Below are 22,736 nucleotides of genomic sequence, written 5' to 3'. Positions count from 1 at the left end.
GACGGTGCTGGGAGGGGGGCTATGGTGAATTTTGGGATGGCTGTAGTCTTCCCCTGTAGCCCCCTTCCCAGTGCTGCTGCCACTTGCCCCAAGCACAGCCTGCCCATCCCCCACTGGGAAGAGCCCACCACTGCTCTGGTCTTAGTCCACAGCTGCAGCCTGTCCCACCCCATGCAGATCTGGGGGCACATGCCCCTCGTCCTCCCGGGGTGTGCGCATTGGCAGGAGCGCCCCTTCCCCGGTGCTCCCTGGATGAGCTGTGGCTCCATCCCCTGCCCTGCCCTGCCCTTCCCTGGCTGGGCAGTGCCTACCCCAGCCCCACTCCTCTCTCACCACAGGGGCCTTGAGCTGCCCCCACACCCCTTCCTTCCCTCCTCACTTCCCTTCCACCACAACAGACTTACCAGCTGCACCCAGCTCTTCAAGTTGCTGGGCTATGCATCAGAAGTTGGATCAGTATTGGGTGATATTAAATCAATTTAAATTTTAAATCTTTAAAAATCAGCTATCAGTATTGGCCCCCAAAATCTCTATCGGTGCACTCCTACTAAATACAGAATACTTGCTCCTGGATATTTTTGTATTTGTTTCATTTTGCCTTCTTTCCATTTGGCTTTGAAGAATCTAGAGGATCATAGATGCAACATGGTTTCAGAATCCTTACTCCTGTATTTACAACTTTTCTTTTCAAAGAGAAAAGATGTCAGACCATCAAATGTAGAGTCAGTCTGCCTATTGGTTGTAGCTATTTACACCTGTGTACAAAACTAGACTTGCATATAAATTATGAGTTTAAGTGTGTGTTAGTGTCTGTGTGCTATTCATGTCAGTAATCAAGAACTTCTCCAGTATTTGCATCTGAAATAAATGTTCCTTTTTAAGAAATGTGGGAGCACTACATATTTGCAACATGGATCAGTTGCTTTGATGAGTCTGGAACAATTTTAATATTATTAAAATATGATCTTTGTCATTTTTATCTTTCCATTTTATCATAGAAGTGTTTCAGCATAGTGGATAAAGAGGGGTTAGAGTGCAATCGACTATGGCATCCTTTTAGGAAGTCTAAGAATACAGCCTTGAAGAAAGTGTAACCTTTGGTGGCCCAACTAACATCACAATTTAATGACAGATGCTGGAGATGGAGTTGAGGAGTGAAAGCTCTAAGGATATTTCCTTTTCAGTTTCAGCTGTGTGATATTTTATTTTATTATTTTATTTTGTTATACCTTTGAGAATTTGTAGCAACTCACAAAGATTTTGGTTAATGGAAACCAATTCCTGTTAACTCAGGTGTTTCTCTCCGGTTTCATTTTTTTTCTTTCCATGCAGGCTATGAATGAAATGAATGGAAAAGAGATAGAGGGGGAAGAAATTGAAATAGTTTTAGCAAAGCCACCGGATAAGAAAAGGAAAGAACGCCAGGCTGCTAGACAAGCCTCCAGAAGCACTGCGTGAGTCTTCATTTCCGTTGTGTTGTAATGTAGAAATAGCAAAACTTCATGCTTCTAACAGAATGTGAGCTAGCATAGAAATATCTGAAACAAATGGTCTTCTCTTCCCACACACCATGTGTTAAGTGGGGGGGGGTGGTAATAGTTATTTAGAAGACTCTCTTAAGATAGACAAATTTTAATATGCGTTTCTTTTTCTTACTAGGTATGAAGACTATTATTACTACCCTCCACCTCGTATGCCACCACCTATTAGAGGCCGAGGTCGTGGAGGGAGAGGTGGATATGGCTATCCCCCAGATTACTATGGCTATGAAGATTATTACGATGATTATTATGGTTATGACTATCATGATTACCGTGGTGGCTATGAAGATCCCTATTACGGCTATGATGATGGCTATGCTATAAGAGGAAGAGGAGGAGGAGGAAGGGGTGGGAGAGGCGCTCCTCCACCACCTAGGGGGCGGGGAGCACCACCACCAAGAGGTAGAGCTGGCTATTCACAGAGGGGGGCACCCATGGGACCGGCAAGAGGAGCCAGGGGTGGGAGAGGGGGTCCTGCACAGCAGCAGAGAGGACGTGGTGCTCGTGGAGCCAGGGGCAACCGTGGGGGCAACGTAGGAGGCAAGAGAAAGGCAGATGGGTACAACCAACCCGATTCCAAACGCCGTCAGACCAACAACCAGCAGAACTGGGGCTCCCAACCCATCGCTCAGCAGCCGCTCCAGCAAGGTGGTGACTATGCCGGTAACTATGGTTACAATAATGACAACCAGGAATTTTATCAGGATACTTATGGGCAGCAGTGGAAGTAGACAAGTGAGGAGAGCTTGAGAATGATATTGGCAACATAGATTTGGCTATAGATCTATATTCTTCAAAAAAAAAAAAATTGGCTTAATGTTTCATCCTTCAGTAGCGATTGGCTGTCATTTGTATTGGGCTGAAGAATCACTCTATTGTGTATATACTCGAGTCTTTTAGTTTTCTTTTTTCATAAACGCACTTGGACATTACTGGGCTTGCAGAATTCCTGAACTCCATTTGGGGTTTCGATGCTTTTATCGTTTTAGGCTTCATTTTTAGCAGTTTAAAAGCAGGATGGGCACACTGTTCAATCATGATTTTGCAGAACCTCTGGTTTTGGACAGTTTCTTTTTTTGGATTTGGGATAGACTACATAGGAGTATGCTGTACATAAAAGTAAAAGCTAGTGCTTTGTCTTAGTAGTTTTAAGAAATTACAGAAAAATTAAGTTTTTTCTTGTATTGAAAATAACATGATTGTATGTTTTGCATTCCTAGAAGTAGGTTAACTGTGTTTTTAAATTGTTATAACTTCACACCTTTTTGAAAATCTGCCCTACAAAATTTGTTTGGCTTAAACGTCAAAGCCGTGGCAATTTGTTCCTTGATGTGATTGTATTTCCAATTTCTTGTTCATGTAAGATTTCAATAAAACTAAAAAATCTATTCAAAACATTACCTATTTCAAATTCAATTGCGTCCTAAAACATTATTTTATTGGTAATTCTTGCAAGAAGCATTGTTTTCAAAGTATAACTGCCTATGTGAGTGATCAAATTCATGCAAAAATTTCTTGTGCTTTCCAGCATATAACACTATGAACATCAGACTGAGAGCTAGGTGAAATTGCAGTAAGAGTTCAAAGGACACTGTTTGTTTAAAGGATGTTTTCAAACTGCTGCATCTAATTTTGAAACGTATTTCTTCTCTTTTAAGAAAGGATTCAGTTATACCTGAACATTCATATAGGGTCTAGGTGAATTAGAATTCTTTTATAAGTGTTAACGTGGAGAAGGAAGTGGAGCCTCTAGTGTGTTTAGCTTTGTTCCCTTTTTATGACTACTGTGTATTTGTGGGACACCTAGGGGCTACTGTGTCCAAATTCTGGCCCTATTGTACTATGTGACACCCAGCCGCATAAGATGGTTTTGATTCCGAGAATCTTAGTTTAATTGAAATGGTTAAATTTGAGCTAATATTTGATAGGGATAAGAATTTTGCTGTAAATTTAAATGCTGAGGCTCTGTGAGGATAAGGGTGTTTTGTTTTTGCTACAGGCAACAAACCTCTATGTTCTGCTTAATTTCGTTACTGGCATTTTGATTTGATGTTCTGCCATGATGAACAATTTGCCTTAGAATTCTCATGCCTTGTAATAAAGGCTTAATTAAAAAATATGCTAGTCACCATCTTTCTGGGAGATTGCTAGGTAACAGATCTTGGGGTATTATATATGGCTTTTATTGACCCCTGTTTCTAACACTCCTGGGTGGGCTTTTTTTTTTTGTTTTTTGGTGCTGCCAAGTCATGAAATTAGCTTTCTCTTATCTAAGCTATCCCAGTGAAGAACCTTTATTTTTCAGGAAAGAGCAAAACAAGAAGGATTAGAACTTCTAAAGAAAATTATTGCTTGACTTCTGAATATCAAAATTAACATCTGCCCTCCTTTAAATCTATTGCTCAAACTTGATTACAACATGCTAAACAAAATCATTGGAGAAGTTAAATGTCAGTGGACATACTCTTCCATTTGCCTTCTGTTGTCTGGTGTCTTTCATACGATATATCAGAACGTAGAAAACAAATTTGTCCCTATTACCATGGTGGGTTGTTTTTTTGGTTTGTTTTTTTTGTGGGTTTGGTAGGCAATTGCTTGGGTTTACAGCTTCTGACCGGAATTGGAGCAAGAACACATACCTACTTCTCAAAATGAGTTTTCTCCTTATGTTGAAGGTCTCTGTTCCCTTCAAGTTAATAAAATGAAGTCAAATGCCACATAAGTTTATAAAGCACTTTTCAAATTTGCATTCCAGATGTTATGTTGGGGGAGGAGGGAAGTTATCTCAAGTCATTGGGCCAAGTTGTGTATTTCTTGTTCCTTATTTTAAGCAGTGAAGTCAGAGGGAGGATTGCCTGAGTGAGAGTAGTGGGTTTTTTGCTTGTGATGAGGATCTGGCTTGTAAATGAATCACAAGGAGTACCTCTTCTGGAAATCTGGCTTTTTCAGTAGTTACATCTCTAATGGTTACTGTATCTTTCTTTTGTGGTGGTAAATAAAACCACACAAATACAAAACAAGTACTGTCATTTCAGCAAATTATAAAAAAGGAGGTTCTATTACAAGCTAAATTTGACTCGAATGGAATTTTCATTTAATGGACACTTCAACTGTTAGGAGTCCCAAAGCGGTAAAATGCCAAAATGTTTGTTTATGGGGGGAGGGGGAAGATAATCTGTTACAAAACTAACAAGGATCAGAAATAGCATTAAAGCTGTTTACCTGAAGAACCATAAATCTGTATTTTTTTTTTTTTGGGATATGCTTCCACCAAAATACTATTTATCCTAATGCTTGGATATGAAAAACCATATTTTGTGCAGTTGAAAATAAAATTCTGGGGTTTTTTTTATATTTGCAAAATTTGCAAGCTGCTTTGACTTTTATGCAACTTGTGGGTACTCAAATTTAGTTAAAGTTGCAAAAGCATTTTATTAAAACATTTCAGAAGATATTTATTAAAATTTTAGTGCATCAGAGATATACATTGAACTTGGAGAAAACTACATCAAAACCATTAAACTCTACTCCACAAAGATTCTATAATAAAATTAAAGGACTTAGTATATTCTGTGACAAATACTAAGGAAAAATGTGATGGAAACAAATTTGCAAATTTCCAAAATTTTACTTGCGTGTGTCTTGATCTTTCTTTCTGTCTGCATAACATCCAAAAAACCTACCATAAAAATAACTATCTTGAAAATGAGTTTAACTTCACACAGATGTTTTAAATTCAGTTTGCGCAAGTGTCCTGCTGGCATTGGTGGAGGAGTCACGAAATGGGATTAAGAATTATTTGATCACTCATTTATAGCAGTTGTTTAAATGTCTGTATTGATAAGAAGGTGTTTGACTTAAAAAAAAAAAAAAAAAAAAAAAAAAAGTGTCAGATTTCTAGTTATTCCAAAACTTCTTGAGCAAGATTTCTAAAGCTGTCATGTTCCATAGACTTAGTTTCTACTCAACAAGGTCAATTTAATTCTCAAATTTAATTTGCCAATTCATTAGAGCTAAATGTCTAATTTTTCTAGTTAATATACCTGTTAAACAACAGTCTATGTCTTAATATTGTATAAAGGTTGATCTCAATCTTTAGGTAGCTGAACTGTCTTTAAAAATTTTCAAATTTTCAGAGAACTAAAAGATCTATATAAATGTGATTCTTGATGGTTCTTTTTCAACTAGTTAGATTTTGTCTTCTGTATTAGCATATTAAGCCCATTTGTTGGATTTTTTTTGTTTCAGAAAATACAAATCTTACTAGCAACAAAACCAATGCAAATATTGGGTGGGACTATTGTATTCTTTTATAAGTGTACAGAATTATTCGGCACCAAATCATGTAGTTTTAGTACAAGCAACATTTATTTCAGCACAAATTGCTTGGCTAAGCACTACAGGATTGGGTTCCCGATCTTATATGATGGATCAAATCTTGCAAATCTTGTGAGTGAAAATTACTTGCCTATTGATTTAAGTGAGACTTTTGTGTAAAAATTATTAGCATGATTTAGGTTTGCAAGATTGGGTTCTCTGTCATTTGTGAATTGTTTGTGAGTAGCCATGAGCCTTTTAGAGTGAGTGTCCCAGGTTGTATGTTCCTGCTTTGCTAAAATGAGCTTCTGTTAACTTAGGACTCATTTGAAGCTGCTTTGTGTGTGATGAATTGGCTCTCATAATTTGTATTATACAGTAAAGAATGGCAACCTTAAGTATATTAATTTACTGACTAAAATCTGTGGAGTAGAAAAAGGTCTCTTAATTTTTAAGGCAAAATGTAAAACCTGTAATCTTTTCCCCAAAACACTCAACAGCTGAGATGTATCTTTCAAATGCTTAATATTTGCCAGGAACTTCTGAAACTTTAAAGTAGCAGAATTCCTCTGGACAAATGTTTTAACAACTTGTTTGGAGGTTACCAGAAGCTCTGAGTATCAGTTCAGAATATGTTGCATCATATTTTCTGATGTTGTCCAGAAACCTGCAAGTGTGTTCCTTTTTTTTAACTCCTTCCTTTTACCTGACTATCAGGGAAGCGTGGTTGAGGCTGCCCTGACCTGACATGTCACGATGTCGACTTGCTAGGTGGGGTTCGCAGGGATCATTTACCTTGGAGTTGTCGGTAAGAGAACTTTATTTCTAATTCTTCTTCAGTAAGGTGAAAGGGCTTTTGGGGGCGGAGGGAGGAGTCAGTTCTCAGACCCTATCTCAGTGGTAGGGATCATACAGATCTTTTTGAAAAATTCACCATTACCTATGGAGACTCTCCAAACATATTGAAGGTAATACTTGAATTTAAACCCATCTGATCTATGTTCAAAAGCAGGACGATTTAACTTCAACATCTGAAATAAGCTAAATGATCTTTGGTTTCAAAGGCAAAACAAATCTTTAAAAAAAAATCAGAGGAAGAATATTTTAATTTACAGTTAGTAGAAAGGCTTTGGGAGGCATTCAGTCACTGGTTCTCAAGGCATCTCTCAGAAAATGCCAGCCCTTAGCTTTCATTTGTTTTTTTCACTACAGAAAAGTAATAGAGCAAGTCTTCTGTTGCAAAGACCTCAGTCCACAATAGGTCAGAATATTTTTGACACTGGATTCCTACTTGAAATCTCTTGTGAATTGTGTTGGTGTTTGCAAACCTAACTGATAATATTGTGTGGCCACCTCAGTCTCACTACTTCCAGGGTGACATTCCTGGGTGAGAATCACTGGGATTAAAAATGAACTATTAACACCAGAAACAAGTTAATTTCAGAAGTGCTAGAAAGCTTTTTCCCCTTCTAGCAGACCTTGTAATTTTGTAAAATTGTATCTAAAAATCAGACCTTTAAAAAAAAAAAAAAAAAAAAAAAAAATTCTAAATGAAATGGAAGGGACCAAATGGGTTTAACCACTTTTTCTGTAGAACCTTGAGACTGCACTGAATGAGTTACTTGAGTTGTCACCTCAACTAGTATTTAGGTGTTGGTGACCTATTATGAGACATGGGATTGACAACCTCTTACGAGAGGTGGGCCACTGATCGCGACTCCCCTGATGTGCAGGCTGCTAATTTCCACCCTCCTTCCCTGCCTTCCACCACTGCAGGCCACCAATCTCCCTCCAAAATCCAAGCCATCTGCTACCATCGCAAGCCACATACTGCTGATTCCAGTCCCCAGCAGTAACAGGGAGGGGTACTGAGGGTTAGCAGTAGGGGTGTGCAAAGCAGGCCGTATTCGATTTGATTTGATTCGGCCGAATCTGAAGATTCGATGCTGATTCAGAGAATCAGTGATTCCGCCATAGACACAGCTTTAAATGTTTTTTCTACATGCCTTGAAGTACCGGGCACGGCTCATGAACGCTGCTATGGTGGGGTGGATAGAGCATCCCACAGGAGCGGGGGGGTGCCCTCGTGTGCTCAGCGATGAACCCAGAAGTGGACTGGAAGTACTTCCGGTCCACTTCTGGGTCTGCCAGGGAGTGTGCAAGCACACACACACACTTGGTGATTGGCTGCAGGGGGACCTGGGTGCCCCCCCAACCCAGGAGGCACCAGTTGCCAAAGCTGGGGGGGGGAACGTAGGGGGACCCCCGCTGCACGCTCTGCGGCAGACCCAGAAGTGGATCAGAAGTGCTTTTGGTCCACTTCCATGTCTGCTGCCGAGTCCGCTGTGGAGCCCCCCGCGCTCCTGTGGGATGTGTGATTTGCCCCACCATCGGACCATTCATGAGTCACCTGGTACCTTGAGGTATGTAGAAAAAACATTTAAAGCTGTGTCTATTGCTGAATTGCTGGAACTTTCCGAATCGATTCGAAGGGTTCTGATTTGATTCAGAGAGATTAAAGGGTCTCTTGGTTCGATTTGGATTCGGAGATTTGGCCACCAAATCGGGCCAAATCTCCATCAAATCAAATTGGGGATCAAAGCTTCACGCAGCCCTAGTTAGCGGCACCTCCCATAGCAGGTGAGGGAGTAGTAGAGGGATCTGGAGGGGATTGGTAGCATGGTGCAGGGTGGAGAAGGTGTGTGGGAGGTGGGGGGTGCTGACATGCCACTGATCCCTCAGGCCAACATGAGCCCGATCCAGTCATTTTGCTTGTGGGCCATAGGTTGTTGATCCCTGATTTAGACCATGTCACAACTACCCTGCAATCTGGAGTAGATCATTCCTCTTCAGGGGAAGCCTGGTTTGTAAGATTGTTTGGCAAAACTCGAAAGAAAAAGTTAAAATAAATGCTGCAGGCAAAGGCTGAAGTGCTCTGAAAGATCAAAGAGGGATTCTGATTTTTAAGGTTTCTGCCAGCAATATGTCAGGATTTAGCTAATGCCACGAGACCCTTCTGTTCAGGACAAAGAGATACAAAGCTCTTAAGATTATAGAAGCAATTCAAATTCAGGGGTCAGCAACATTTTTGGACAGAGTGCCAAAAACACCTGCAACCTTGACTTGTGATGTTGGCATGCCAGGGGCAGATGGCAGGGGAGCCTTGTTGTGGCAGCGCATCCCGGCTCCTTCCCCACCATCTGCCCCAAGTTGCTTGTGCCAAGCAAAATGCCTTCATGTGCCACGATTTAGCACGTGCGACCCCCAAATTAATTATTAAGTTTTACTGTGTTCCAATTCTAACAGAACAATCTCAAAAAGTATAAATGGTAGCTTGTAGTATTTTGGGACTTACAGACTTGAAACTTCAGGCACACTCAGAGTGAAGATGTTGCTCTAGCAAGTACATACTGTCATTCATAATTTAAGAGAACTGTGAAGAGTTTACTTTTCTGCTATTTGAATACTAGCTTCCCAAATTGGCCATGTAGTGCTCAGAACAAAAGATAATGGGACTTAGTGAACATAGTCAAGTAGGAAAGCTTTTTGAGAGAAAAAACAAGAGAAAGTTGCACACAATCTTAAATACAGCAATTGATTAGGGAAGGGGGTAATAGCCCAGAGCTATGGATGATGGGGATTTTCTAGAAACACAAATAGCATCTATGCTTGTGAACTTTGTAATTTTTAAAATACTGTAATTTTCAAAAGATTATTGGTATAGGTACCAATAAAAAACAATAAGATTGCAAAGACGGGCACTCAAGGTAAAAACAAAAAAAACCCCCAAAACCGCACCAAAACAACAGTTTAAGGGTATCCGTTCAACCTAAATGTTGTCCCCTTTGTACATATGCATTAATCTTCATTTATAGAATCATAGCTGCTTTTTCTCCTTGGGATCCCTGTGTCATTTAGTGAATATCTAGTAACTCAGTATTCTCTTAACCCTTCCATAAGTAGCCTCTGTCTTCCTTGCTTTGCCTTTTCAGATTTCTGTACTTACTGATTGTGGATTTAATTTCCTCATGGATGTTTTTATGGGGCTCGCAACTTGAAGTTCAAATGACTTGGTTCAGGAGACTTACAGAGGAACTCTCAAAATCAGGGATAAAATCTAATTCCCCAGGGCAGCGTTTAATCACCTTTGTTGTGAAACCATCCTTTTTCTTCCTTCCTTCTCTTCTGCTTCATTTACTATGTACCTTTCAGTGTCTGCAACAAATGAGGACGGAATCTGACAAATGACCACGATTCATTTCCACGTCATCAACTAGCCTATATGCTGAATGAGGCAGAAGTTTCGTGGTAAAAATATTACATGATCATGTAATTAAAAGACAGTCTCATAATACATATCTGCACAATACTGAATTTAAGTTGTGGTTAGCAAACATGTTTTGACATTTCCTAGCTTGAGTGCTTGATTCTGCAGGCTTAAGCTTTGGATGCATTTTCCCAACTTTTTAAATAAATAAATCAGTCAAATTCCATCATGCTTTATCTTGTTGATTCCCCATTTCAGTGGTTATCAGGGTTTAAAAAGCAGGTCCACAGTCAGCACTTCTGCTGGCTCAAGCAATAGAGTACCAAAGAGGAGTCTTATCTCATTCACAGAGGTTAGTTAAGCTAGTGGGGTTCATAGCTATTTTCTGAGAGCAAAATGTAGAGACTCTGAAATCCAGTTTTGGCTTCCTGGTTCAGAAGGGAAGTATGCTCTCGTATTTATGGATTAATTTAATCCACTTCATTCCAATCAGGCTCCTGCCTTTTCTAATATATTGTTTGGATTATTAGCGTGGTTGACACCGATCACAAGAGAGATGGTTTTTCTTTGTTTATTTCTGTTCCCAGACCTATAGCAACTGGGAGGAGGACTAGTTGTAGGGACCACTCTGCTTGTGGCTGCTGCTCTCAAGTTAGAATATTTTCTGAGTGGAAATTATCTTGGCATAATTCATTTGCCAAACTTCCAGGAAAACTCTATTGAGACATGGTAGTGCTTATGCCAAAACATGAAGATAGTTCAACTGAGCAGTTACAAAGAATGAATACTAGTGAGAGATTTTTTTTGTCCTGGTCATTCTCAGAGTGGTTGAATTGTGTTTAGCTGAAACAACATCCCCGCAAAATGCTGTTGAGATAGATGGTCAGCATAGAAAACTTTACCCCAAACAGTTTAGCACAATTTAAAAGCAACTAAAAACGAGCTTTTAAAATAAAGTACCAGGTAATTTTAACTATAGGCAGTTCTATACTTTATCTATAATTATTGGATAGAGTCCTTTATTTAGCCATTTAAACCTTTTTATTTGTTTCAAGGTTTTAAGTTTTTTCTGTTGAGACAGTTACGTGTCATTAGCTTCAGTGTAACCTCAGTGCACTCCATTCAAGTGTTGCTCTCCCCTCTATCTTGATAGCTGCGTGAGATAGCATGAGTCCATTAGATGTCTTTTTTCATTTATCCTTTCCTTTGTAGCTGATTGTATTAACATCAATAGTTTGACACTTCTGCCAGTCACATCAGCAAGATAGAGGCTAAATTATATGAAGCTGCACACTTTCACCTATGCTACAGGAAATGACTGATCTCAAGTATTCAAATTGCTTGCAATATGAAGAGCAATGGGTAGATAATTTTCCTGTAAGTCCTATTTACTGCAGGGTTCTGGACAGGAGAAACAAAAAAGGAAGAGCAATCAGCTTCTCCTGCGAGAGGGAAATTTTAAGACCATAATCTTAGGAACCCATTCCTCAGGCTGAGGCCCCCTTAAGTTCAGAGAGTCTTAATTTCCCCCTCTCCCCCACCTTAACTCTAGGCAAGCAATTTTATTGCACCTTTGCAGCAGTTTTTACACACATGTTTTTCAGGATTTCTGACTGCCCTCTGTCTCTGAAGGATATCACAGTAGAAATTAATTTTCTCTCCTGCTCAAAAGGTTGGGAATACTGTTGTAAAGCATGTCCATACACAAACTTGTACAAGTATGAATTAAAGGAACATGTGTTAAGATTACTTAAATCCATGCAAAACCCTGCGTGTATAGTTTTACGTGCTTACATCAAGTGAATTTGATTTGATAAATCAGTTTAAGGCCTTCCATGCAAGGTGTGCACCAGGTTAATTTTATACAAATTACCATTAAAGCATCTTACTATATAGGAAACAAGCTATAATGTCTCCAAGATGTGAAACTCCAAATTAATAAAGAACCATGTATGGATTGTTCTTGAAAACCAATTCTGTAGTAACACCTCTGATGGTAAATTGACCGTTCATTCCTTTGATGGGCACAAGACATTGCTTCATGATCATTTTGACAAGAAAGTTGGTGGGGTTTTCAAAAGAGGCTCAAGACCAGAGGCACATGGATAATGCACATTTAACACCATCAGATGAAGTGCAATCAATCTTTGATAAAGGCATGTAAACATCTTATTTTCTTTACTCTTCACCCAGAAAAATTGACGCATTGAATGAGTTGTCAAATATTGTTCTCTGATCTATTTCCTGTTCCACACAGAAACCTGCATTTTCCAACTTGATCCTCTAACTACCAGATTTGCTCAGACCTTGTCATCTATGGGTATTTCTTCTCTGCAAAGGCTACATTGGTTTGTATTGGAAAGATGCAGGAAATGAGCTTAGCACTGTGCAAAGTGGACACCAAAAAACTTAAGTTTCATGACTGGATGTAAACTGTACATTGCATTGGCGATTGATTTTAGCATGTAGGGGATTTGCATCTCCTTTTTCATATCTGATAAACACACTTACGAGCTTCCAGTGAGAACTAGTTTTTAGGAGAGGTAATGAAAGGTGGTGGTAGTTTTAGCGGACTGAGATGTAGAGGTACATTCCACAAAAAGAGAGATTCTTTGGAGAAATTCAGTAATACTGTACCTGAAGGAAAAATCTCAAGCTATACCGGGATCTAGTTATTTGCGGTTAATTTTGAACCACTATTTTAAGATATAGTGGGTAAGAAGAGTTTATTTCCTGCTCTTCAAGTTGACGTTTCTACATCTGCAAAGAAATACATTTGGACTTAAATTGTATCCTTTTGTTACTCTGTCGCCAGAGGACTCTCTTCCATTGGCATTCTTTAAGGGGTTGCGTCTTCATTACAGGAAACTTCACTGCATAGATCATGCCTGCTTCTCCAAGAAGAAAGTGATATGAGGACAGTTGAGGAGATAGAAGAGTTCTGAAATATCCCCAATAGATTTATTGGCAAAGAATATGCAAAGAATTCTCTAGCAAGAATATTTACCCCTTCTACAGAAAAAAATTGAATTTTATTACTAAAATACTAGCCAACACAGCCATTTCAGTAACTACAGTAGACTCTGAATCTGGGGGACTTTCTCACTTATCCAGCCACATAATCAGCAAGAATTTTGTATTGGGCCCCAAGTCTTCCTATTTATGTTAGTATGGGTTATAGCTTCTAGTCTCAATGAGTAGACTTGTAGGCTTATTTTTCTTAGTTTGGTGAAACTGAGAAATAAATCTGTTTAATTTGAAATAAAATCTTTTGGTGAGGGCAAGGGCAAAATGTGCTTGTGGTGGGGTGAAATGTTTTTGCTCCATTTGTTTTCAGAAATTCACTATGAAAGCCAAAGAAACAGGACTTGAAACACGCTGCTGCTGGAAAGGGTTGTGGATCCTTTTCTGCTAAGTAGCATAGTATTTAGAGCCTTCACTTCACTAGTAGGAGAGGCAGGTTCAATTTTTTTCCTGTTTGAAGGGTTGGAACCTATGGCTTCTACCTCTGAATGAATGCCCTATGCATCAAATTATGGAAGGTTTTTTCTTGGCTCAGTAAGAGCTATTTGAGTAGTCCATGCAAAGTAGAACTGTATCAAAAGGAAGGCAAGGGAGAAGTGCACTTCATGTTCAAACTGAATAGGAAGGAGACTGAAAACCACCCATCCTGGAATACCCATTAGTAGGGGTGGCCAACCTGTGGCATTTGTCAGATTATGGAGGGGACAGGCACGCAGCAGCAGATAGGGCAGGAAGCAGCGCAAGAGATCAGGCAGAGAACGCAGGGCAGGAAGCAAAAAGAGCAGATTAGGCAGAAGAAGGGAATCTCAGTGGCACTCAAGGAGAGTGAGAGGCTAATTTGTGGCATGTCTGCCAAGAAGGTTGGCGCTCTGCCTTCTAGCATGATAGAGAGTTTTCCTGGTTGGAGGGGGATTTTGAACTGATCTCCCACAGGTACAGGAGAGTTGAACCTATATTGCAGGTGACTAACTCCTGTGTTTATCTAGCACTTGTTTTCCTCAGCTTTCACAAGTGCCCCAAACCAAAAAGACAAGGTTCTTTGGGTGAATCTGATATCTTTTATTAGACCAACTTAAATAGTTGGAAAACAATTATTAAGCAAGCTTTCGGGTTCAAAAACCCTTTGTCAGGCTAAGGAAGTTTTCAGCAGTTGGTGTGTGCTCTTCCTGGATTTTCATTCCATCCAGGAAGAGCACACACCAACTGCTGCAGCTTCCTGAGCCTGACGAAGGGTTTTTGAACCCGAAAGCTTGCTTAATAATTGTTTTCCAACTATTTAAGTTGGTCTAATAAAAGAGATCAGATTCACCCAAAGAACCTTGTCTGCCTATGTCCTTAGACCAACACGGCTACAACCTACACCTCCAAACCAAAAATGGTTTTATAAGAGTTGGGAACAAGTTCTCACATTTACAAATATCTTGTCATTTTTGTTTCAGCTGAAACTGTGAATCAGGCTCAACTCAGATTTGCCAGATAGTTTGGGCTTCCCCAAAATCATACCTTTGAATAACTTGCTGACAAAATTGCACAGCTCTATCTAATGATAGTGTTTGGCTTCTGTTGTTTTAATAGAACTGGAACATGTCATCTTTGAAGTGCATTTAGTTTTGTGGAGCAATTTTTCTAAACCCTAGAGTGATTGCAATGAACTGTAGTAATGGATCAGAATCAGAAAGGGATCTTGGCCTCTGGGGGAATCTTACGGATAGGCGCAAGGCAGCAAAGTTGTGGAACACTTAGTTAATGGAGAATGCGGTGGTTCACAACACACATAATTGAGATCCTACTTGCCAAGAAAGGAATATTAGACAAGTATGCAATTCTAGAGGCCAAATGTCTTCTTTGTGATCACATTTTAAAAGTTTGCCTGGTAGATCTCTCATCATGGAGAGTGAACATCTTTTGGCCTTCTGTAATTTCCTTTTCTTCATTATCTTCGTAGAATAATCTTTAAACAGTCCCTACATTGGGGTTGTTTTGTTTTTTTTTTAAACCACAATCACAGTTCCTACTCTGAAATGAAAACTGAAGAAAGACCAAGTTTTCATTGACAGATATGAACAAAGTCCTGGTAGGTTGTTCCTGAGGAGGATTGAAAGTCAGGAACCCAAGGATCCAATGCAAACTTCAACATATAGATCAAGGATTTATCCGATTTGGGTAATCCAAGACTTGACAGGACTTTGGGGAGCTTATGTTCAGTTATTTTATCCCTCCTTTTCCAGCTTTAGTGGCTTGGGCATAAAATTTTCATAATACATGGCTTTTGAGGGCATTGTGAGGATTGTAGGTGTTTCCATTCAGACAGTTCAGCTTTCCTGTATTTGCATGCTTTTTTTTTTTTTTTTTTAAATTAAGGGGTGATTCAAAGATCCCACCAATTTTGTACTATTACATGAAGGTAGAGGAAACAGAAGTATCTAATGTAACTGGATTTTTGTAAATTTTTGGTCCCAGTTCAAAAAAACTGGGGGAGTTATTTTCCTACGTTCATATTGCTATAATTTGCCAAAAGTTGCCATTCTCAGAGTTGCAGGAGAGAACTTTATTTAAGCTTCTGTTTTGTGGAATAGTTAGGAGAACATTGCAGAGCTAAGGAATGCACATTTACCTTCAGGTCCGTGGATAATCCTATCCCTTCTTCAGCTAAGTAAATACTTAGGTTAGGAAATGCCAAATTTGGGAGTGTGTTTCTTGCCCCATTGTAACTTTGCCTGAAACCCTTCGATCCCATAACTTCACTGAGTGCAGATTCAGACCATAGAGCTCCACCTAGAGTGCTGCCACCAGGAAAAGGTTGACGGATGAGAGTGATTGCTGTTGTTTGTGCTCCATTGTGGGGTGGTATTGAATGCAAGCAAATTTGTACTAATGGAGCCATGAAATGATACCTTGAGGCCCTTTGGAAATAAAACACATCCTCTTGAAATGTGGACGGAAAGAAGTTAGAAACACGACTGCTGAGTCTTGACTGTTTACAGCTGAGACATCCCAAATGGTTTGATGGTGAGCCTCATTTTTAATTGCCCCTGTTTGTTTCTTAAATGGTGAAAAACTGTTTTACAGTAATTTTTCTACAATATTAAACAATTTTTAAAAATAGTTTGTTTGCATTTTCTTGGCATAAATATCCAGTATTCCTTAACTGATCTTTTATATAGGATAAGCTCTCTAAGATAAGAGTATTTTAATAATTTTCTCAGCATCTCTGTAAATCATGCTTTGTGTAAAAAACCAGGAGTGCAGGTTTTTAGCTGCAGTTAACTTTGAAACTAACTTTGCTTTTAACTTGGCTTACATGTGCCAATGAATCTTCAATATTCTGTGTACTGAATGTGTGCTCTTTGTTGGTACACTGTAAAATAAGCTTTTCATATTAACAACTCTTGAACATAAGATAGTCACTAAGACACTGCATATTTAAGGCTTTTCCCCCCATCTTCATAGTCCACCACTGAGTAGATAAACCCTGCCAACTTACTCTCGCTATGGCATACTTGAGACCTGCAGTTAGGCGTTAAATGGGAATGGCACGCTCTGAGGTGGGTATTTTTATACAAAGACAGATTTCATCCAGTTTTGAGTCAGGGGGGGTGGGGGGGAAGTATGGCGCACGAACCAAGACTGAACCTTGTTAAGACTGACAACATTCACTTCCCTACTTTGCCACTTGACTCTACTTCTTTTTTAACAGCAGCTTGCCTTAACCATCAGTTACTGCATTAATTATAAAACATTTAATTAGTTCTGTCAATTAAGATGTGTTTATAGAGTCATTTTCAACTGGTGAGGAAAAGCCCCAGAGGACACCAGACCCTTTCATTCCTCCAGATGGGTGAGTTTGTTGCATTTCAAGAACAGGACCAACCCATCAGGAATGGATACAATGGAATGCAGAAAGCAGGTAACTGTTCTCGTCTTGGGTTTTTTCTCAAAATAATATGGGAATAAGTAAGAGCAAATTGTAAGACAATCTTTAAACAGCACAGTTTTTCCTGTTCTGGTATAAACTTTCTAACTTGACCTGCCATAGCTAGCACCCTTACCTAGGATCTGTTGGAATTTGGCTTGCTTAAAGAAGCAGAGATTTTAAAATCCACAGTGGAAAACAATTCTTACTACATAAAAATAGGAAGTTATACTTGACAATAAAACTTTGAGTAGAAATAAGTGCGAGCTTTCCTTTGATAGGCAGACCTATTGCTTAAAAGTTTTAAAATAGATTCATAAAAGAAATAATAGTGATTAGGGCAAAATCAGTTTTAAAGGGCTTTTTTTAATGTGAAGTCAGCCTTTAAATCGCATGGGAGGTTTTACACTGGGTTCATTTTAGGATTTGTTATCTTGCAATAGGATGGTGGCTTCCAGAAAGACTGATATACCTCTTAGAAACCAAAGCTTGAATCACAAATACACTTCTTCAGTTACAGAGGGCACAGCATGCATTCTGCTAGGAATATGCCCTTGCTTATCCTCAGGCTCATGAAAATCCTATCCTCGGTCAGCAAAAATATGTTACATTTAAGCTCGTGCTTGAACCAGTTTGCATTTGTTTTGTTTACCTTAGGCTACAAACTGATGTTGCATTTGTCCTGAGATAAATCCTAAAAAGGGTAATTGGATAAGAAGTACTAACACTTTATCCCAGGACATCCCAAACTGCATCTGAACTGTTGTCCCAGGAGTGCATAATTGAATCAGTGGCAGAAAAGCTGCAGTGCGTTCGGTTGCTCACTAAACCCTGATAAGAAGGACAATGTGTATATATGCCAATCCCAGGATATTTCTTTTCTGGGACAAACACAGACACAACTTGCCTTGGGGGAAAAAATGTAATGTTGTTTCCTAGCCTTAATGAAATGGGGCCATTTTCAGAAGTGCCACAAGAGGGCAGCAATAAACCAGTATAGCATGCTTTGGTGTTTTTAAATGTTCTTATCTTCCAAGTAAAGCCAAAGATAAAAGCTTATTAATTAGAATAATTTTGAGGGGTGTAAGTAAAACTGCATTTATTGATGACACAAAATCTCAAACCCACACACCTCTTTTCAAAGAAATCACACTGAGTAGTTTTCTTGTTGATCCCAAAGCAGAGTTAATCTTCCACTCTGGTAGGTCTTCTCTTTTTCGGAAAGTTAGCATGATTGGACTCTGGCATTGACTATGTACACCTAAGATTACTTGCATCAGCAGCTTCAACTGAAGTATAGTTAAAAATTAGTATAGTCCTTTGTGCCTTATCTGTCCATGATCTTGCTTAAAATAAAGGGATAAATAACGTAATTTTGTGATAGAGCAGTAAATATTGGAAAATAAGCAGATTGTGACAGTGTCTTTAAAAAAGAGGGTAGTGTAGCATGACCTGTGTATTTGACTGCTTGTAATCTAATCCAAGTTAAATTATTGAGTCGTAGTGTGCGACCTCAGTCATAGAACAGCCTTCCTATAACTTGAATGGTAACTTTGGAAATGCCTGTTACTTCTTAAGAACATTGTGTGACCATGTTACTGAGTTCAGCTGTTCACTTCTGCTTACCAGAAAGTATAGCTACGTCAAGGAAAGCTGTAATGTTAAAAGTCCTAATAAGAGAGGGAAAAACGGTAGTAAAGTTGAAAGCAAGTACCCAGCTTCAGTGAAGATAAGATGACAGGCTGCTTACAGACATTTAACAACCCCCCCCCCCCCCCCCATATGCTTTACCAGAAGAAAGCAGCATGGTAGTTTGACCCGGCTCCACAGTGTCTGTATACATTGGGTGCTTCAGTGGGGTTTTTTGGGGCTTTTATAATAGCTGATTTAAATCAGCTATTAAATAAAAGTGCCAAAAAAGCCCCTCTAAAGTGGTTGATCTATACAGACATTGGGTAAGCTGGGTCCAACTAATGCTATATCTCTTTTGGGCATACGCTGGGTTTGGCACTGGAGTGCACTGAGTTTAAAATAAAGTGACATTTTGTTTTGTTTTTTAACATGTGTAAGCAGCCTTAATGTCTGGATTATTCACTGTGGCAGGAGAAGTTATCTGGCTGGCTCCTTTCAGGTTACAATGTTTTATTTTTAAGGCTAATCTGGAGAGCAAAGCAGACCTTGGAGCTCAGGTCCTATAAAATGGGAGGAGGTTTGGGTGAGTTAGAAGCTCATGGCTTGGATTGGGTAATTTAGATGAAAAATTAGCAAGATGACTTGTGTCTATAATGACTTGTCTAAATGCTGTATACCTTTTAGCAAAATAAATCATGATTTTTCTTTTTTTAAATCTCTTTCTACATTGTTGTTAGATTCCATGAAGATATGTGGAGTATGCCCCTGGATTTCCTGATGCTGTTTTTAAGCAAAATTTTATTAGCACCCCTTCTCAAGTATTTTAGTGCAGTTGCAAAGGAGAGTAGCAGGCCTAATAAGAACATTTTATATTTTCATTTTAAAAAATGTGTAAATTCAGATAAACAAATCTTGAGATTTCCTTTCATAAAAGCAAGTGTTTGAATGGCAAGAGTGATCCTTTAATGGGACCAGTTGGAGTTTCCAAGAACTTTTGTCTGTGGAGGAAACATATCTTGAATCAAAGTGAAGCAATATTAATGCAAATCAGATTCTTGGTATCTTCCCCTAAAAGCCTGATTCTTATAATCTCCAAGCCCAGCCAGACGACACAGCCCACATGAAGCCCTGGGCTGGGAGGGAGGGAACACCTGTGAAGGAGCAGCTAATTGCTTAATTGATGAGTAATTAGACTGCTCCCTGTTTTCTTCTTAGGCTATGGGTACTAGTCCCACTCTTCTTGCTTCTCCCTCCCTCCCTCCCTCCTGCCTGCCCTGCTGCCTTCTGAATCCTGCTGGGGCACCATATAACTTCCCTTCCCCTCTCCTCCCCCGGGCCCGCCAGACTGCACCCACCCTGAGCTACAGGATAACCAGTAAGCTAAAAAGTTATCACTGTTATTGGTTAAACCAGGGGTTCTCAAACTGTGGGTCGCAACCTCCTGGGGGGTCGCAAGCAACTTAAAAGGGGGCCACAAACTTCCCAGGGGGTACGCGCAGGGAAGCTGTGCATGGCGGAGGTGTGGAGTGGTGGATGACAATGGCAGCTGCCACGTGTGAGCTCCCCATCCTCCACCACCATCCAGCACTTGGGGTCACCGTATCAAAAAGTTTGAGAGCCCTTGGGTTAAACAATCACTTAACCTTTCACATCTCTAGTACAAATACTGCAGAATTCTCAGTTCTAATGAAAATGTCCTTTGAAAACTGACTTTTAGAGAGAGAAATTACTTGTAGGCATGGAAAACAAAAGAGTGGTAACATGGCATGCTTACTGTTATAATTAGCTCTGTGTATGGACATAAGTAACAACTGTATCACTATAAGAGATGCTGAAACCAGCTATTACCATGTAGCTCTGAAGTCTTCAGGATTCTCTAGCAATACAAATGTAGCAAAACTGTTGCAGCTTTAATTCATACAGAGTGAAAGTTACAGGAGTTGGCACACTTGTGATATGACAGGGCGGTGTCGCAGCATAACACAGGGCTGTCCAGCTGGTGGCCTGTGGGGGCTGCATGTGGCCTACAAGGGCTGCTTATGCAGCTCCAGAATCTCACCTGGCTGCCACTCCCACCCCCTCCAAGCTCTGGCTGCAGTAGCAGTTGAAGTTTCCAGGCTCTTTTCAGGTGCTGCTTTCCTGCCTTTGCTCCAGCAGGCTGGGCAGCATGGCAGCACAGGAGGCTGAGAGTGAGTTCAGGGCTGCGCCTGGGGGGTCATGGCCATGTGCGAGAGGATGGGGGATCACGATTGTACACCCGTGTGGTGCAGCAGCGGGGAGGAAGGGCACCCAGTACAGTGGTGCGGTCCATGCAGTGTGCCTGGTGCAGCCTGTGTAGCGTGCAGCTCCTGGGACATGTGGCTTCCAGGGCCTCAGAAGTTGGACAGCCTGACATAACATATGATGAGCACTCCCGAGCGGCAGCAATGCCTTCTCCTTTTTTTTAAAGCAGCTACAAATGTATGCTTGTCCATACACTTTTTCTTTTTTCAGTCATGAACAATGAGGCATTACTAGCTTTAAATAAAATAAAGTGTTTTTTCTATGTGAGACTATATGCACCATGTTTTCTCGTATACAGCATGCCCTGGGTATAATATTCACCTTGTTTTTGAAAGGCAGAATAAAGAGAGAGGATTTTTCCAGAGTTATGGCCGCACAGAGCAGGGACAGAGCTTTATCTTCAGCTGACTCGCCCTTCTTTTCCTGTTTAACTAAAGCTGAAGCAGCAGCTGCTGTTGGAGAATGGTCTCCATGGGTGGATCTATAATTCTGAAAAGAGGTAGAGTTTCCAAGCTATAAAAAATGAAGAGGCTAGGAGCAGATAGCAGATTTGCTCTGAGAGAGGTTAGCATGATTAGCAGAACATAGAAACCACTGAAAAGGAGAGATGAACATTAACACCTGTAGAATGAAAAACAGTGTGTCATTCAGTCCACTGACTTCCTCAGCTGCCTGAATAGTAATGCAACAGGTGCTGCACTATGGGGTAGGAATCAAAGCAGGGTGCTTCTATCCTGAGCAGAACGCTTTTTGGGGGGTGCTTATTTTTTATTTATTTTTTGTTATGGAAAAGATGCACGTTGTATGCAAAAAGAAAAAAAAATGTGCGCGCGCATATGTGCTTACCTCCCAAAGACTAGTTATACCCTAATCCAGGGGTGGGCAATTATTTTGGGCGAAGGGCTGCTTACTGAGTTTTGGCAAGCCATTAAGGGCCACATGACAGGCAGCCAGCGGCAGATAAATACTAATTTTCTAAATTTTTTAGGGGCTCCGCGTCCTGGATAGAATAGGCTGGCGGGCCGCATCCAGCCTACCCCTGGAATAATCGCTCTTAGCATTAAATTCAGAGGGTGAGCTATAAGGTGCTTTACTTTCTGGAAGAATGTAAGTATAGCGAGAAGAGACCTGAGAGTTCCATGATTTGTAAATTTATTTTCTTCCTATAACAGGCAAATGCCTGTGTAAAACATGCTGTTAAATCTGCTTTGGAAATAGTTATGACTAATCCCCTATTCCCTGAGGGATGATTAGAAATCGCTTCCAACTGGTTGAGTTTTATTTTATCACATTTTCTAGTGTCCTTAATGTCCTGTGTTTCACCTCTCTTAGAATATGCATAAGATGCTACACTTCTAGATGCATGGTAAGTAATGTTAGTGTCTCACTTGAATACCTCTGAAGAAGACCCATTTGGATTCAAATAGGATTGGCTTGTTTTTTTTTATTTTTCATTTCCTTGCTTGTACTGCATTTTTGCTTTATCTAGTGTAACAGTTCTATGTTGTACACCATTGCACTCACCACAGATATTGGATTATATCAGTTGAGTTCTGTAAATTAAATAATTTTTGAATTTGTTGAAAATCATATAAATAGTTAAATAAAAAAAATTGGATTTAAAATAATATATCCTATCCAGGGACATACTTAAATGCACACACATGATTGGTAACATCAGACTATTTAAGCAGGCTTCCAAAATGAGACTTGTTTCATCTGCCTTATTAGCCCACTAAGCTACTTTCTAAAATAAAAT

The 22,736-nt window shown here is 39.8% G+C and overlaps 1 protein-coding gene across 1 annotated transcript in view; it reads left to right on the top strand.

The window, feature by feature from the left end:
* Positions 1 to 2,936, top strand: part of HNRNPR (heterogeneous nuclear ribonucleoprotein R) — a 30,997-nt gene extending 28,061 nt beyond the window's left edge. Inside the window, exons 9-10 of the mRNA XM_006033709.3 lie at positions 1,333 to 1,454; positions 1,660 to 2,936. Of these exons, the coding sequence (XP_006033771.1) occupies positions 1,333 to 1,454; positions 1,660 to 2,272 (735 nt within the window). The 3' untranslated portion in view covers positions 2,273 to 2,936. The remainder of the gene's footprint in view (positions 1 to 1,332; positions 1,455 to 1,659) is intronic.
* The last annotated feature ends 19,800 nt before the right edge of the window (positions 2,937 to 22,736 follow it).

The sequence above is a fragment of the Alligator sinensis genome, unplaced genomic scaffold (genome assembly GCF_000455745.1).
Source record: "Alligator sinensis unplaced genomic scaffold, ASM45574v1 scaffold800_1, whole genome shotgun sequence".
NCBI classification, from domain to species: Eukaryota; Metazoa; Chordata; order Crocodylia; family Alligatoridae; genus Alligator; species Alligator sinensis.
This window is presented reverse-complemented; position numbering and strand designations above follow the sequence as displayed.